The sequence below is a fragment of the Nansenia antarctica genome (genome assembly GCF_963989245.1).
Source record: "Nansenia antarctica genome assembly, chromosome: 1".
In the NCBI taxonomy this organism is placed as follows: domain Eukaryota; kingdom Metazoa; phylum Chordata; class Actinopteri; order Argentiniformes; family Microstomatidae; genus Nansenia; species Nansenia antarctica.
Genome location: NC_137674.1, coordinates 94,316,011 through 94,329,091, shown reverse-complemented (window position 1 = coordinate 94,329,091; position 13,081 = coordinate 94,316,011). Strand labels below are relative to the sequence as shown.

At 39.9% G+C, this 13,081-nt stretch overlaps 1 protein-coding gene across 1 annotated transcript; it reads right to left on the bottom strand.

Annotated features, from left to right (window-relative positions):
- Window positions 1–10,092: 10,092 nt before the first annotated feature.
- Window positions 10,093–12,795, bottom strand: ptger3 (prostaglandin E receptor 3 (subtype EP3); the record flags this gene model as incomplete). Its single annotated transcript, XM_080527497.1, has 2 exons — window positions 10,093–10,407; window positions 11,941–12,795. The coding sequence occupies 2 exons, from the start codon at window positions 12,793–12,795 to the stop codon at window positions 10,093–10,095; spliced, it is 1,170 nt and encodes a 389-aa protein (XP_080383623.1).
- Between the last annotated feature and the right edge of the window lie 286 nt (window positions 12,796–13,081).

Below are 13,081 nucleotides of genomic sequence, written 5' to 3'. Positions count from 1 at the left end.
GTGTGTGTGTGTGTGTGTGTACATGTGTGTGTGTGTGTCTGTTTTCCTATTCTCTCAGTAATTGTCACACGAATATGACAGTATCAGGGGTGCTGTCCATGCAGAAAACTGGACCAGAGAGAATCTGAGCAAAGAAACTCCTGTGAGTTGTGGAGCCTGCACTACTCTGCACTCCTCAATTACCTGTCCCAGAGTTCCAGGGTGTACTGAGTTGAAGGACTCCCATGTTGTCCACAATCAATTTCCTTTTCAGGGCTATCGACCCTGCTTCATCTCCCTCTCTCCTCATTAGCGCTAGCTTTCAATTATGAGTGAATTAATGTGTGAGTCTGAGAGTAGCCCAGAATAGCCCAGCTCGCTACTACACTATGGTAATATGGTCCCTTAGAGGGATAGAATCACTGTGTTAATGTGTTTGTGAGCATGGTGCTCTACCTCAAGGTGTATGTGGAGAGGAGGCCAGGAAACTCATCTTAGAGGAGACGGACAAATAAATGATGTGGTATAGGCCTGCGGTCATCTCCATCTCACACACAGACACACACACACACACACACACACACACACACACACGCACACACCTTCCACCACAAATACAAACCAGAGATGGATATGACCAATAACATCAGTGACATGGTACGCAGGGCTTGGGTCGTTCCTAGACTACAGCCTCAGACGTTATGGCCCCTGTCACTGTCGTTTCAAATGAATCGAGGTGAGATCTATAAGACAATATGTTTTGGCCGCCTCAAAGGTCATTTAGGGAGGAAGACTTTATAAGCCTGTGAGGTTTTATGATTCTTCTGATTGAATATCAATTGCTGGTGGTAAATTATAGCCTCCCCACATGCAGCAAAGCAGAACGGTCTGCATATTCTCTGGATGAGATAATCTGCATTGAGATTCTATTCTCAACCTAACAGCCCTTGAGAGTTTTATTCACTCCTGGTGCAAGTCTGGTCTCAGTAACTGTGTCTGATCAGGAAGTCATCCCAACAGTGCACCTAATATAAGAAACACTGACAATAACCTAAATGTTTTCCCATTTACCGTCAAACAGGTTTTCCACACAAGAATTTGTCAATGCAAAACAAAAATCATATTATTGTTGTTGGTCCTCCACTGGCATTGCTGGTCTCCATCTTCTTCTGTGTGTGTGTGTTATCAGTCAAATGCTATTGGCAAACCCATTAGATTTTAAATAAACTGAATGCCTAACGGTCAATATTTGATTTAAAACAAACACGATATGATCACATGGGAATGTCATTAGGAGAAGCAAGATCACAAATCAACCGACCATTTCACAGATGAATAAAACACAGTCATAAATCAGCTGTGTTATTTGGCTACCTAATTTATTGGCCTGCAGCATGTACATGCTTTCCAACATGTGTATAGTGCATGATTCTCCATGCACATTTCCAGTGAGGTACAGTCTGCATGCACCAATTCCACTTTATTAAGACAATCAAAAGAATAATTTCTAAATATATAATGTTGTCTTTGCATTCAGTATCATAACACAGGGGACGAGGCATAACATCCACCTCAAACCCCGACTCATTTGGTCCGGCCTCAGATAGAAAGCGGGAGAGTGAGAGAGCTTTGATGAAGATACTATTTGGTTGTACTTCTTTACGGCCTTTCCAGCTCCAGTGAGACTGCAGAATGCACAGCTCTTGTCTATTCCAGAGCCAGAGATCTCGTGACGTTAGAATTATAAGGTTCGGGGCGCTTAGGTGGCGTAGCGGGTTAAGCGTCGACCATGGAACCGCAGGGTCCCCGGTTCGATTCCGGCCGGGGATATATCCTGCATGTCATCCCTCCTCTCTCTCTCCCCATCCTTCCTGTCTAAATCTTCACTGTATCTATCAATAAAACATTGGAAATATGAGTGGGACTGCCCCACTCAGGAAAAATAACTTAAAAAAAAAAAAGAATTATAAGGTTCTATCTCCATTTTTTTCAAAATTGAGTTTTTTACATAATCTGATCCATTAGGTGTTTATTAATGCCTGTGTGGTGTTATTTTTTTAAAATGTTGACATTTTTGAGTTAGTAATTAATAAAATACAAAGGTTCCATCTCACCAAACATAATGGAATGTAAAAACTTTGACGCTCAATATCTCTGAACTACCACCCTAAACGGAGATAGAACCTTATAACTCTAAGCTCACGATCTGCCTGGGAACATCACAACCCTCAGCCACTGGAAAAGTGGATGCAGAAACCTGCTGGCGGAGGGAGCAGCCAATTCAAACATCCAAGAGATGGAAAAATCCAGGCAGAGGGCATTCTGAAGGCATATACTGCTTGAAAAACTTGAAAGCAAGATAACATTACCAAGAGAATGCAGCTGAGATTTAATCTGTTGAGATTAAATGTTAAAATGGATTGTGGTATGTATGGTATGAAAACATAGTATTTAATTATTGATATTCTGGTGAACATGCATGTCAGCAAAGTCAGACAGACAACAAATGGTTTAATCAATTTTATTCCACACCCAACCTATATAGCGGAGCACAAGAGACACATAAACCAAGAACCATATCTATAAAACATGATTATGAATGTGTATGTTGTTAACCCTCAGTGAGTAAAGGTGCATCCTGAATGTCAGCGTTGTTTGCTATTGATTCCTCAGGAGGGATGGAAAAGGAAAGGATCTGCTTTTGTCATCATTATTTACTAAATGCTTTATAAGCTAAATGCAAATCCTATGCATAATGGACCACAAACAATGTTTAATGCATTCAGTGTGCCAGTAACAATAAGTCAAAGCAAGCTGAATGATTAACAATGTGGTCTCAAGATGGTAGTTAGCTTGATTGTTGACCAAAAAGGCTTTTCATCTTCATGAATGTCGTCTATTGCAAAAGTCTTCCTATTTGTGCTATACCATTAACACAATAACACAATCTAATTTCACAGTTGGAATGAAACACAACACATTTTGTTATTTTAACTAACTTTATTATCCTTAGCAATTGTTGTAACTGCCTATTTCCATGGCTGTGAAAGCCAAACAAGAGAGCTGATAGAGTTTTCCTTGGCACATTTGTTATTTGATTTCCACATACAGAAAGTTGTTCCACTGGTAACAAGTGAGCAGTGGTGTTACCATGGTAATTCACCATACCAGCGTTGTGCCCTTGTTGTCTTAGCGCAGCCGAGTGAGAATGTTTACTTTAGTTTAATCCTTTTAGTAGACCCCCTTACAAAATCACAGGGGGTGTAAATTATTCTAGTGTAGTCTTGTCATCATTCCAGATTGCAGAAGCTGCAGAAGGTCATAAAAGCTTTATTGAAAAGTACATAAAAAACAAACATAGCCTTTTACATGTAACCTTGCAAGATAACCTTTTCTTGTAATATTAATATACGTATATCATCCCCCTTTCACTCTGCCTGCCTTGATTGACCTTGATGCACTGAATACTGATTCTAATAATGATTCCGTCCATGCATCCTGTACAAAATGTGTTATTTCCGCTCGAATGATCATATTTCATGTAAAATAAAATGATGATATTCTCACCATGAGCAATGATTGGAAATAGACTCTGTCATCTTGTTATGGACAAAGGGGAGTCTGCTTACTGCTTAAAGATGGAATAATTGAATAACAACAACAACAAATGTGACAAATAAAGATAAAGTAACTATGTTCTGTATGTAAGCTCTAAGCTTCAATGTCAAGTACCTGCATACCTTGGAAAAAAAACTGTATAGGTATTGCTATCCTATCTAGGTTGTCATGGTGACAACAATAGTACGCATGTCAACAATGGTCAGAAGCAGAAAGAACCGCCATCAACACTGAACATCTTATCGCTTGCATATTTTTCATCAATGCAACTACATCAAGCATATGCTAATTAAAACATCTCTTGCCAATTCGAGCACAATTCACCATCTGATTTGAACAAAACTATTGTTCATTGGTAAATAGGTTTGAGGTTTGCTGGGCCAGAATTAGTCCGCTGGTTTTGGGTTGATAGGTGTCATTTCTTACATGTGTAGACAGCTCAGAGGAATGGTGACAGACTGCCTGATATGGATCCCACATCCAAGCCTGCGATAGGGACCCCACATGACCATGGATCACTTCATATAGCGGCATACAGTAATTCATACTTCTTTGTGGATCTGATCAACAGAATAACATAATATGATCAAATGTGAGGGGCAGTACGGTGCATGGTTTTGTTAGAATGCTGTGCGTAATCTGTTCTTTAGATGTTATAGCTCATCTCATTAATTCAATCTGCATGGCTTACAGGCAATGTGATAAGGCAATCTGATAAGGGGAGGAGGACATCGCCTATCAGTAAACATTATTCTCAGCATTCTCAGTAATGGTGTTCTTCTCCTTCCTGAGTATCCACTGCAGGCACTAGGTGACTTCTGACCTGTGACTGCGGTGAATATGTACCTGACACTGATATTTACCTGATACTGGTATTTACCTGATACTGCTTTGGAACTTGCTTTGGTAGCTTACAGTACAAAGGCAGTCATCTCACATTGAGGTGTGCTGAATGGTGTCTGACGTGCATTCAAAGAACAATACTTAAAGCCTCATCACACATGAAAAATCCGGTCTGAATTCTTTCTTTTTTTTGTAAAGCTACCATTCATCTATTGCTATCAGTGAGTACATTTTGGAAGTCAAGGCCTAGTTAAACCAAATAATGGTCCTACAGTAACAGCACAGTCTGAGCTGGGTACAAGTGCCAATTACCATACTGTTATATCTGGGACCATGCCCGAGACTTCATAATGTATAATCGTATAATGACAGAGGCAGATTGCCAATCTTTATACCAAAATATTTAAACGGTAATACTTGTCCTTGACATATGATACAGGACATTTATCTACACAACTCACTTCCAAAAGGGTTGTCATTCTATTTTCTTAAATACATCTTTATTGTCTTCTGCATGTGTTGTATTATCACTAAAGGAGAAGACTTTGAAATTCGCTAGAATTGGAATAGGTGACAATTTGGCAAAACTGGTGTAGAAATAATTGGAATCTATTTGGAAGTAATTTCAAAATGTAAATAAAAAACCTTATGCAAAACTGTAGTTGCCATCGTCATACCTCCTGATTTATTATTTCTATCTATACCTTACATTAATATCACATTTAACATCAACATAATGGAGTATTGATAAACAAGCTCTATGTCTTCATTGGAACCCTTTTAAGATGGTCCATTGAGTGAGACTGGGAATAATGAGATGTTGAAGGACTTATAGGACTACAATATATCACCTGTAGCATTATAAACTAGACATTTTCTTCTTACTCTGCAATAAAAGGATATGTTCCTGGTACAGAGCCAAAAAATATTGGCTGATTTTCTAGCACTAATCTTATTACAGCCCCAACATGCAGGACTGTTAAATGACTATGAATCCAATATTACACAGTGCCAATTCTATGGTGCAAACTAGAAAATAGTTGAATAAAGTACTACTTACAAAAGTTAAAAGAGTCCAGTAAGTTTGCTACACACCGTCAGGTAACATTTTAAATGTTCCATCACCACAAATGTTCATTATGTTCTATCACCACAAGTTGCAAATAATAAATGAGGATCAGCAATGTATTGACCAGTATGTATTTTTTTATAGTCTTTAATAGAATTTCGACGACGCAACAGCACATAAGCCATAATATTAGAGAGCATGAATCAAAAGTGCATTGATAGTTGATTTTATATAAAGAGTCATATACTGTAGGTGACCAATGCTTTGCAATGCAGAGTTTAATGAGTGGTGGCAAGATTCAAGAGACATAAAACAATACATTACAATTCCACCCATGTAAAATGTGTTCCACGCTTGCATACAAACATTTAGTACCACTGCTCACATTGTACATTTATAGTAACAGTGACATGAGTAGTGAATAATACACATTGCTGCAGATGGCTCAACTGGAGAATCAAGTCAGAGAGTTCAGCATTTTAAGGAGTTCTCTCATATACTGTACTGTAAAGTGTTCACATTTTGGATTCAGAAGCAAAGGCCATGAATTAGAAAGAAAGAAAATACATCAACAAGTGTCTGATATACATCTGGCATTTATTTACATTCACGAGTAGAGCATTTGTGTGGGCGCAAGCATCTCATGCAAGTACTGTATAACCTGTTAGTTTCCATTGCATGCCTCTATTACACCATGGTTTGCTGTCGGAGATTATCAGGTAGTAAAACAATCTGTTAAACCGTATTTACAGAGGATGGCAGAGGGAGGTTCTTGATGCTTGATTGAGACTTAATTTAGAATTACTCTATTCCCTAGATGGTTCAACTGAGCACTAGAAATTAATTAACTCATTAAAACTAAATGCATGTCTCTTGTTTGTGGAATAGAGAACAATATTAAGAGATTCTAAAACAATTGAATAACATGTAGTAAGTTCATATTCTAGAGGTTGTTTAGTGTAGTTTCTTTCCTATGTTGTTTGGATGTATAGTACAACATAGTATCACATTCACCTGATATCGCACACATTAATAATGTACAGCGTACATTTCATGAACCGAAAAATCTACTCAAACCATTCAGTCTTTACAAAGAGGAAAACACAACTCAGAAACAGCATGATCGTACCGTTGCCAGCATACCGTATACAATGTGCACTTGTCTTTGCTAAGATCCTGGGCATCAGGATTCAATGACCTAAGATAGCCTACTGACTACTGCACGAGGCAAACCGGTCCAGTAAAAGCATGCATGACTGCCTTGACACAGCAAACCTGGAGCCAGCCGACAGAGCTGGATCTAACATTCACAGAACATTATGTAATCATTATGTATCTGGTAGATAATTGCTCAGGCTGCTGGTCTGCACACCACACGTGCAGAGGCACAAGGAGTCCTAACCAGTCCGGATGCCCTATTCAATCTACACCTGGGTCCAGATAATATTCCCCTTGTGGAGTTTGTTTTGTCTGAATCCAGAAACCACATGCTGCTTGTTGATTTGATATGGCATGCTGTGTATTTTCTCTTAGCAAAGGCAGGCTTTTGTCCCCCAAATACTTACCAATTAGCATTCTCTAATCTTACAGGATTCGAAGTGCTTCATTTTAGTGGAAGTAATTGCTTGATTTTTTACCACATATTCTGTATCTGTATTGTGTAGCACTGGTCTTATTGTAGGCCTACATTAATATTTCAGAAGCACAGATTGTGTCTTGTAAAGCGTAGACAACCTTTAATATGAAGGCAATGGGAATCATTATAGAACACATTACAGAAAGGTTGAAATGGAGAGAGTGTAACAACATGGATTATTACCTCCATTTTCCTTTCCACAGCAGAACTACTTGCGTGAGGGAAATTCATCTTCACCTCCACAACGTCTGAAGAGCGAAGCCAAGGAAAAGTCTACGCCACAATGAAGGCCAATTTAAACTTTAAGAGGATGTTCCTTTGCATAACACTGTAGCTTGTTCAGTGAGAGTGAAAAGCTGTACTGTTTAACACGTTTTAGGAAATCAAGTGAAGTGAATTCAATTTGAGCCTAATTGTGTTCCTCTGCCACACAATCGTGTCTATCAATAACCTATACATGGACATAATCATTGTGTTGAATGCATGACTGTAACCCTGGATGGATGTTCTGTGGTTATAATTACACTAAGTGCTTCACAAATTAGACATATGCTCAGAATTGCTGCTTTAAATGCAACACTGCAAAATCAATTAAACATCCTTAATGAAACTGACCATCATAAATCATATTAGACAAATAAAGGTACGTCTCATAAAAGAATAAATTATCATTTTTATACCATCTATTAATAAATAAGGCTCAGAGACCTGATTGCACATTCATAGGGGACAATGTACAGATATGTCTATGTAACTCAATGTCAAAGAACAAGTTGTTCTTGTGCAAAACACTTCCGAACACAAGAGACAATTTGCAGCTCTGCATGCTGCAATGTGTTGTAGCTACCACAGTATTCTCCATTTCAAACAACTCCATTTCTCTCTTTAGACAATTTTCCAAATCAATCACCTCCTGGGGTTAAGCCTTGGAGCTGGTCTCAGAGGCAGACTGGTTTGACAATCATTTAATGAAACATTCTGTCTTTACTGTCTGCGTTGCCATTAGATAGAAATGATTGATGTGGAAAAACAACAACAACAAATACACACGCTCTGTCAGGTAATGTTATTCTGTTACTCAAGTAACCGAATGGGTCATTATCACTGAGCTGATAAAATGTTCTAAAAGCGGGATTTTACTTAATCATTTTTACAAAATTAAAATATGTCTCATCACTGACATGGACCCAAAATATAATTAGGCCTACTTTGTGCATATGTAACCGAGTTGTAAACTCACTCCTCAAGTTCAAATACCCCCACATGCACTGTTGCTTTTCGATAGAGTTGGCAAGCCAGAAGTCACAAGTTCGAGGCTCGGCCGGTACAAGTCAAATTGATGGGCTACTGTTTGCAACAACTTGCCGTCTGTTTCACATAGCAACCTCATAAATATCCTACTCGTGAGCTCTGATTTACTTCCTGGAATGATCTCATAGTGATGCATTTTGTGTAAAAACACATCATTGTGAGACTATTTCAGGAAGTAAATTAAGCTAAGATTGCTATTAGGATATCTATAAGACTCTGTTGTGCAAAATAATGATACATGTGTTTGGGGACCATGTCAATGATGGGCTGATGATGGGAAATATATCTTTTTCAGTCAAATTCCACTTTTAATATGGCATGTGTGGTACTGTAGTGAACAGACAACAACACTGTCTCTCTTGCATGTTGTTGTCTGTGAACAGGGTATTGGCACTGATGGAGGTGAGCCAGCCAACCACCATAGTTAATATCTCAGGCTATGGTGTTTTCTGCTGTTGTCATAGGCATCATAAAAGAGAACAGCCAGGAAACAGAAACCTGATCACAGGTCTCCTGGCCTTATGAGCAATGCATAGTGTACATGCATTAAGAAAAAGCTGAGTATTAAACAATCCTTTGTTTTAAAACAAGAATTTCAGGAGAGCTACGGTATACCTTCACATAGAAGTGGCCATTGCAGGTGCTCACAAATACTATATACAGTTAAACATTTATGGCATGTGCACATAAGGTAGCATCTTCAGTATCACCAGTATCTTAAGTGGAGTCCACCACAGACACAATGAACACAACAATACAATTTCCATAGATATAACTAAATCTTACAATCCTCATACATTAGAATATCATTCATATGTATGTATAATACTGTACAATTGGTTCCAGTTTTGAATATACCTGCATTGAATAGGTTTCCCTTTCTGCGATATAGTTACCATTGTATTTCGGATGTGAGGATAAAATGATGGAGAACTGGTCACAATCTCATTTGTCTTTACATTCATGAAATAGCACTCATTCCCACTCATCACTGAATGGGATGGGAAATATATTTTTTATGTTGCATCATGCAGACGTTGTTTCATTATGGTGTTATGAATACACAGATGCACCTTTGTAATGTGGAGACACGTATAAAAATAAGGCATGGACAATGGTCCAAATATTTGTCCTGGTTCAAGCACTGGCATAATATAAACCTCATGTGTTTTTTGTTGTTGAAAAAGAAATGCAGTTTTCTTGGAATCCACTCTGATTTGGGATCTAATTGCTGTGTAATTGAGCAACCATGTACACAATCCCACTTGAACACATTGACTTTGACAGTCCGTAGCCAGAGCTGTTGAGGTCACATGTTCACATGCTGGTTTGTTTGGTGACCCTCATTGGAATGTGTGTAACCAACCAAACAAAGCAAACCACACTCAGAAGAGCAACAAAGCCATCTCTGTTATAAGTTGCACAATATTCTTCTGCAGGCAACATAGGACACAAATCACATCCATTCCCGGAAAATCAAACATCCAACTGCTTCATATCCCTCCAAATAAGTACAATATGTACCGCTAAGTCATTGAAAATTTACCTTTAAGGTACCCGGTGAAGTTATTCCAAAGACTGATCCAGTGAAGTCCCTTTCCGGAACCCATGAGTCTTGGCAAGCGAGAGTTGCCAGCTACTGTTTCTGCAGACAGTCTGCATCAGCGGGGGGCTGCTTGTTGAGGACGCCCAGGGCTGTCTGGGTCTCTTTCTGTCCCTCTATAGAGCAGTTGGTCACAGCGTTGGCCATCATGCAGAACTTACGTAGCAGGATCTCCCTCAGCAGGAGGTAAACCCAGGGGTCCAAGATCTGGTTCAGAGAGGCCAGGCGGATGGCCGTCAGAAAGAAGTTGCAGTCCACCTGCAGGTCTCGGCTGGGAGGCGATGCCGCTGCGTCTGGTTTGCAGTGATGCGAAGAGGTCTGTGTCGAGATCATCCGCAACATCAGCACCTAAAGGGGAGTCGGTGACAGTTCTGAATGTATCAAGAGTCCTGTTTTGGGTGCTATCTATCTACATTGTAATTACATGAAACTACAAATAGATATTGTCACATAGTGCTTTCAGTGATAATAATAGTCATAGTAATATGTAATATAATTTCCCAATTTAATGCAGTCACACACTAGGTGTGTGGGCCGTCAATGGAATTATTTCAATACAGGATAATTATCAGATGAGAGGGTATGGAGCCCCCTACACATGGGTCTAAAAAAAATATTTGATGTGTGAATCCGTTCCCTCGGTTTTGTAATTCGTTCCCTCGGTTTAGTAATCGGTTCCCTCTGTTTAGTAACCCATTCCCTCGGTTTAGTAATTTGTTAGGGTTAGGGTTAGGGTTAGGGTTAGGGTTAGGCCCTACGAGCCAGAACGATCCAACCCTAACCCTAACCCTAATCCTTGCGATCGTTCTGGCTCGTAGGGCCTAACCCAAACCATAATCCTAACCCTGCTATAGATGCATCTTACATACATTGCTGTATGCTCAGTCTCAGAGTCAGACTGGGGCTTAAATCATACTGGACTGTTGTTGACTGCACTGCTGTGGGAATAGTGGTGGCCTAGTGGAGTTGGACTGGTGATCAGAAGATCACGAGTTCAAATCCCACCTGGGAACACCACTACTAGTGTGCCCTTGAATAAGGCACTTAGTCCTAAATTACTCCAGGGAGACTGCCCCTGTAATTTTTAATTGGAAATCGCTTTGGATAAAAGCATCTGCTAAATGTTTGTTACTGTATATACAGTATATATACTGTATATATAATGTTACGTCCATTTTATATCTATTTTTATATTTATTTGTATTCTATTATCCAATGGTCACTTTATTTTGTTGTTTGTAGTGATGTGAGCTGCTGTAACACCATCATTTCCCCTCAGGGATCAATAAAGTATCTATCTATCTATCTGTCTGTCTGTCTGTCTGTTTATCTATCTATCTATCTATCTATCTATCTATCTATCTATCTATCTATCTATCTATCTATCTATTCATCTCCACAGGGCTGCTCAGTGCTCACTTACCACAGTGCTTGTCCTATTCATATCCTCAGGGAAAACACTTAGATGAGACTGTCAGTGCATGACCTCATAGCACTCTGTGCAGACCTTCAAACAGGGACAGACTAAATGGATTCTGTATAATTGCAATGACATCAGAGTATCAAAGGAAGCACGCATAGGACATAAGATGATACTGTATGTGAGCTGACCTGTAAGTATGGTGCAGTGTGTGCCATTAAAAACTAGCCCGTTGCCAGATCAACACAATGGAGATTAATATTGTCATACTGTCACCTCCATCTATCTGCAGCCTTTCCTTCCTTTTATACCTTTATTTAATACTTTTATTTAATACTTTTATTTATTTTATTTAATACTTTATTTAATACTTTTATTCCTTTTTTAATTTCTCACCATTATACCACAATAAAAGGCCTATCTGATAAAGAAAACATATTTAACGGCTTTTTAACACATACCAGTAAGGGAGACCAACATATGAGCAGGACGCACATGATTCCTAACAGTTGAATGACAGTCTCCGTGGTTAAACGTTCCCACTGTTTGGACGACTGAGATGTGGCAGATTTCGTTTTGCAACGGATGATCAACCCACGGATTGTGACTACGTTGCAGGAGAGAGTAACAAGTAGCGAGAATATCCCAAGCACGGCGAAAGTGATGGAGAAAAACATGTTCCCCGGGATCTCTCTGTCACCGGTGCTTATGAAGCACCAGGTGCCTGGCCATTGCAGTGTGTACTTCCCGACGCCTGCGATGGGCAACAACGCGAAAAACAACACAAGACACCAAATAGCAGCCAAGGTTTGCTTTGTCACACTCGTTTTCATGTGATTGGAGTACCAATGAGGACTTGTAATGGCCAAAGCCCTCTCAATGGCCATGGCGCTGGCTAGAAAAAGAGAGCACAAGCCAAAAGTGGTCATGCACACTCCGAAGAAAGCGCACAAACTCCCCGATGAGTCGATGCGCTCCCATTTCAAGTCGGCTCTGTAAACGGATATTACTATCGGACTGGTGAGAAGCTGTCCAAACAGATCAGTCAATGCCAGCGACCCTATGCACAGTAGAAATGACCTTTTCCTCTTATTTTCCTTTTTTTTATACGAGCTGTATACTAGCATAAGTGCGAGAGAATTGCCGACCATTCCCGTTACCATCATAGTAATTGGGAACCCAACTGATACGGATCCACAGCTGCCACTTTTGGTGACATTGCTTTCGCGCAACGGTTTAGAGAGGTTGGATTCCAACATATCTCCAAGCGATGAGTTATGCCAGGTGTCGAGAGAGTCGCAGTTGTCCGAAGTCATCCTCCTGCTGAGGATACGTGCAGCTGCTGATGTCCACTACATATGCCTGACATCCTCTGGCGCTCCAAGTTTCTTCTTAAAACTAATGCGTAAAAGCGCGTCAGACCTTGTTTAACCACGGGAGGCGGGACTTCTTGCCTTTTAGTGCTTGTGCGCATTGGCGGACTTAGAGGGGGGCAGGGGATGGGGCGATCGCCCCCCTCGTGCCCCCATGGTTGAAAAAGTTTGCTAAAGTGCCCTCCAGAGTGGCAGAAATGAGAGGAAGTGCTTTTTTGGCTTCCCTTCA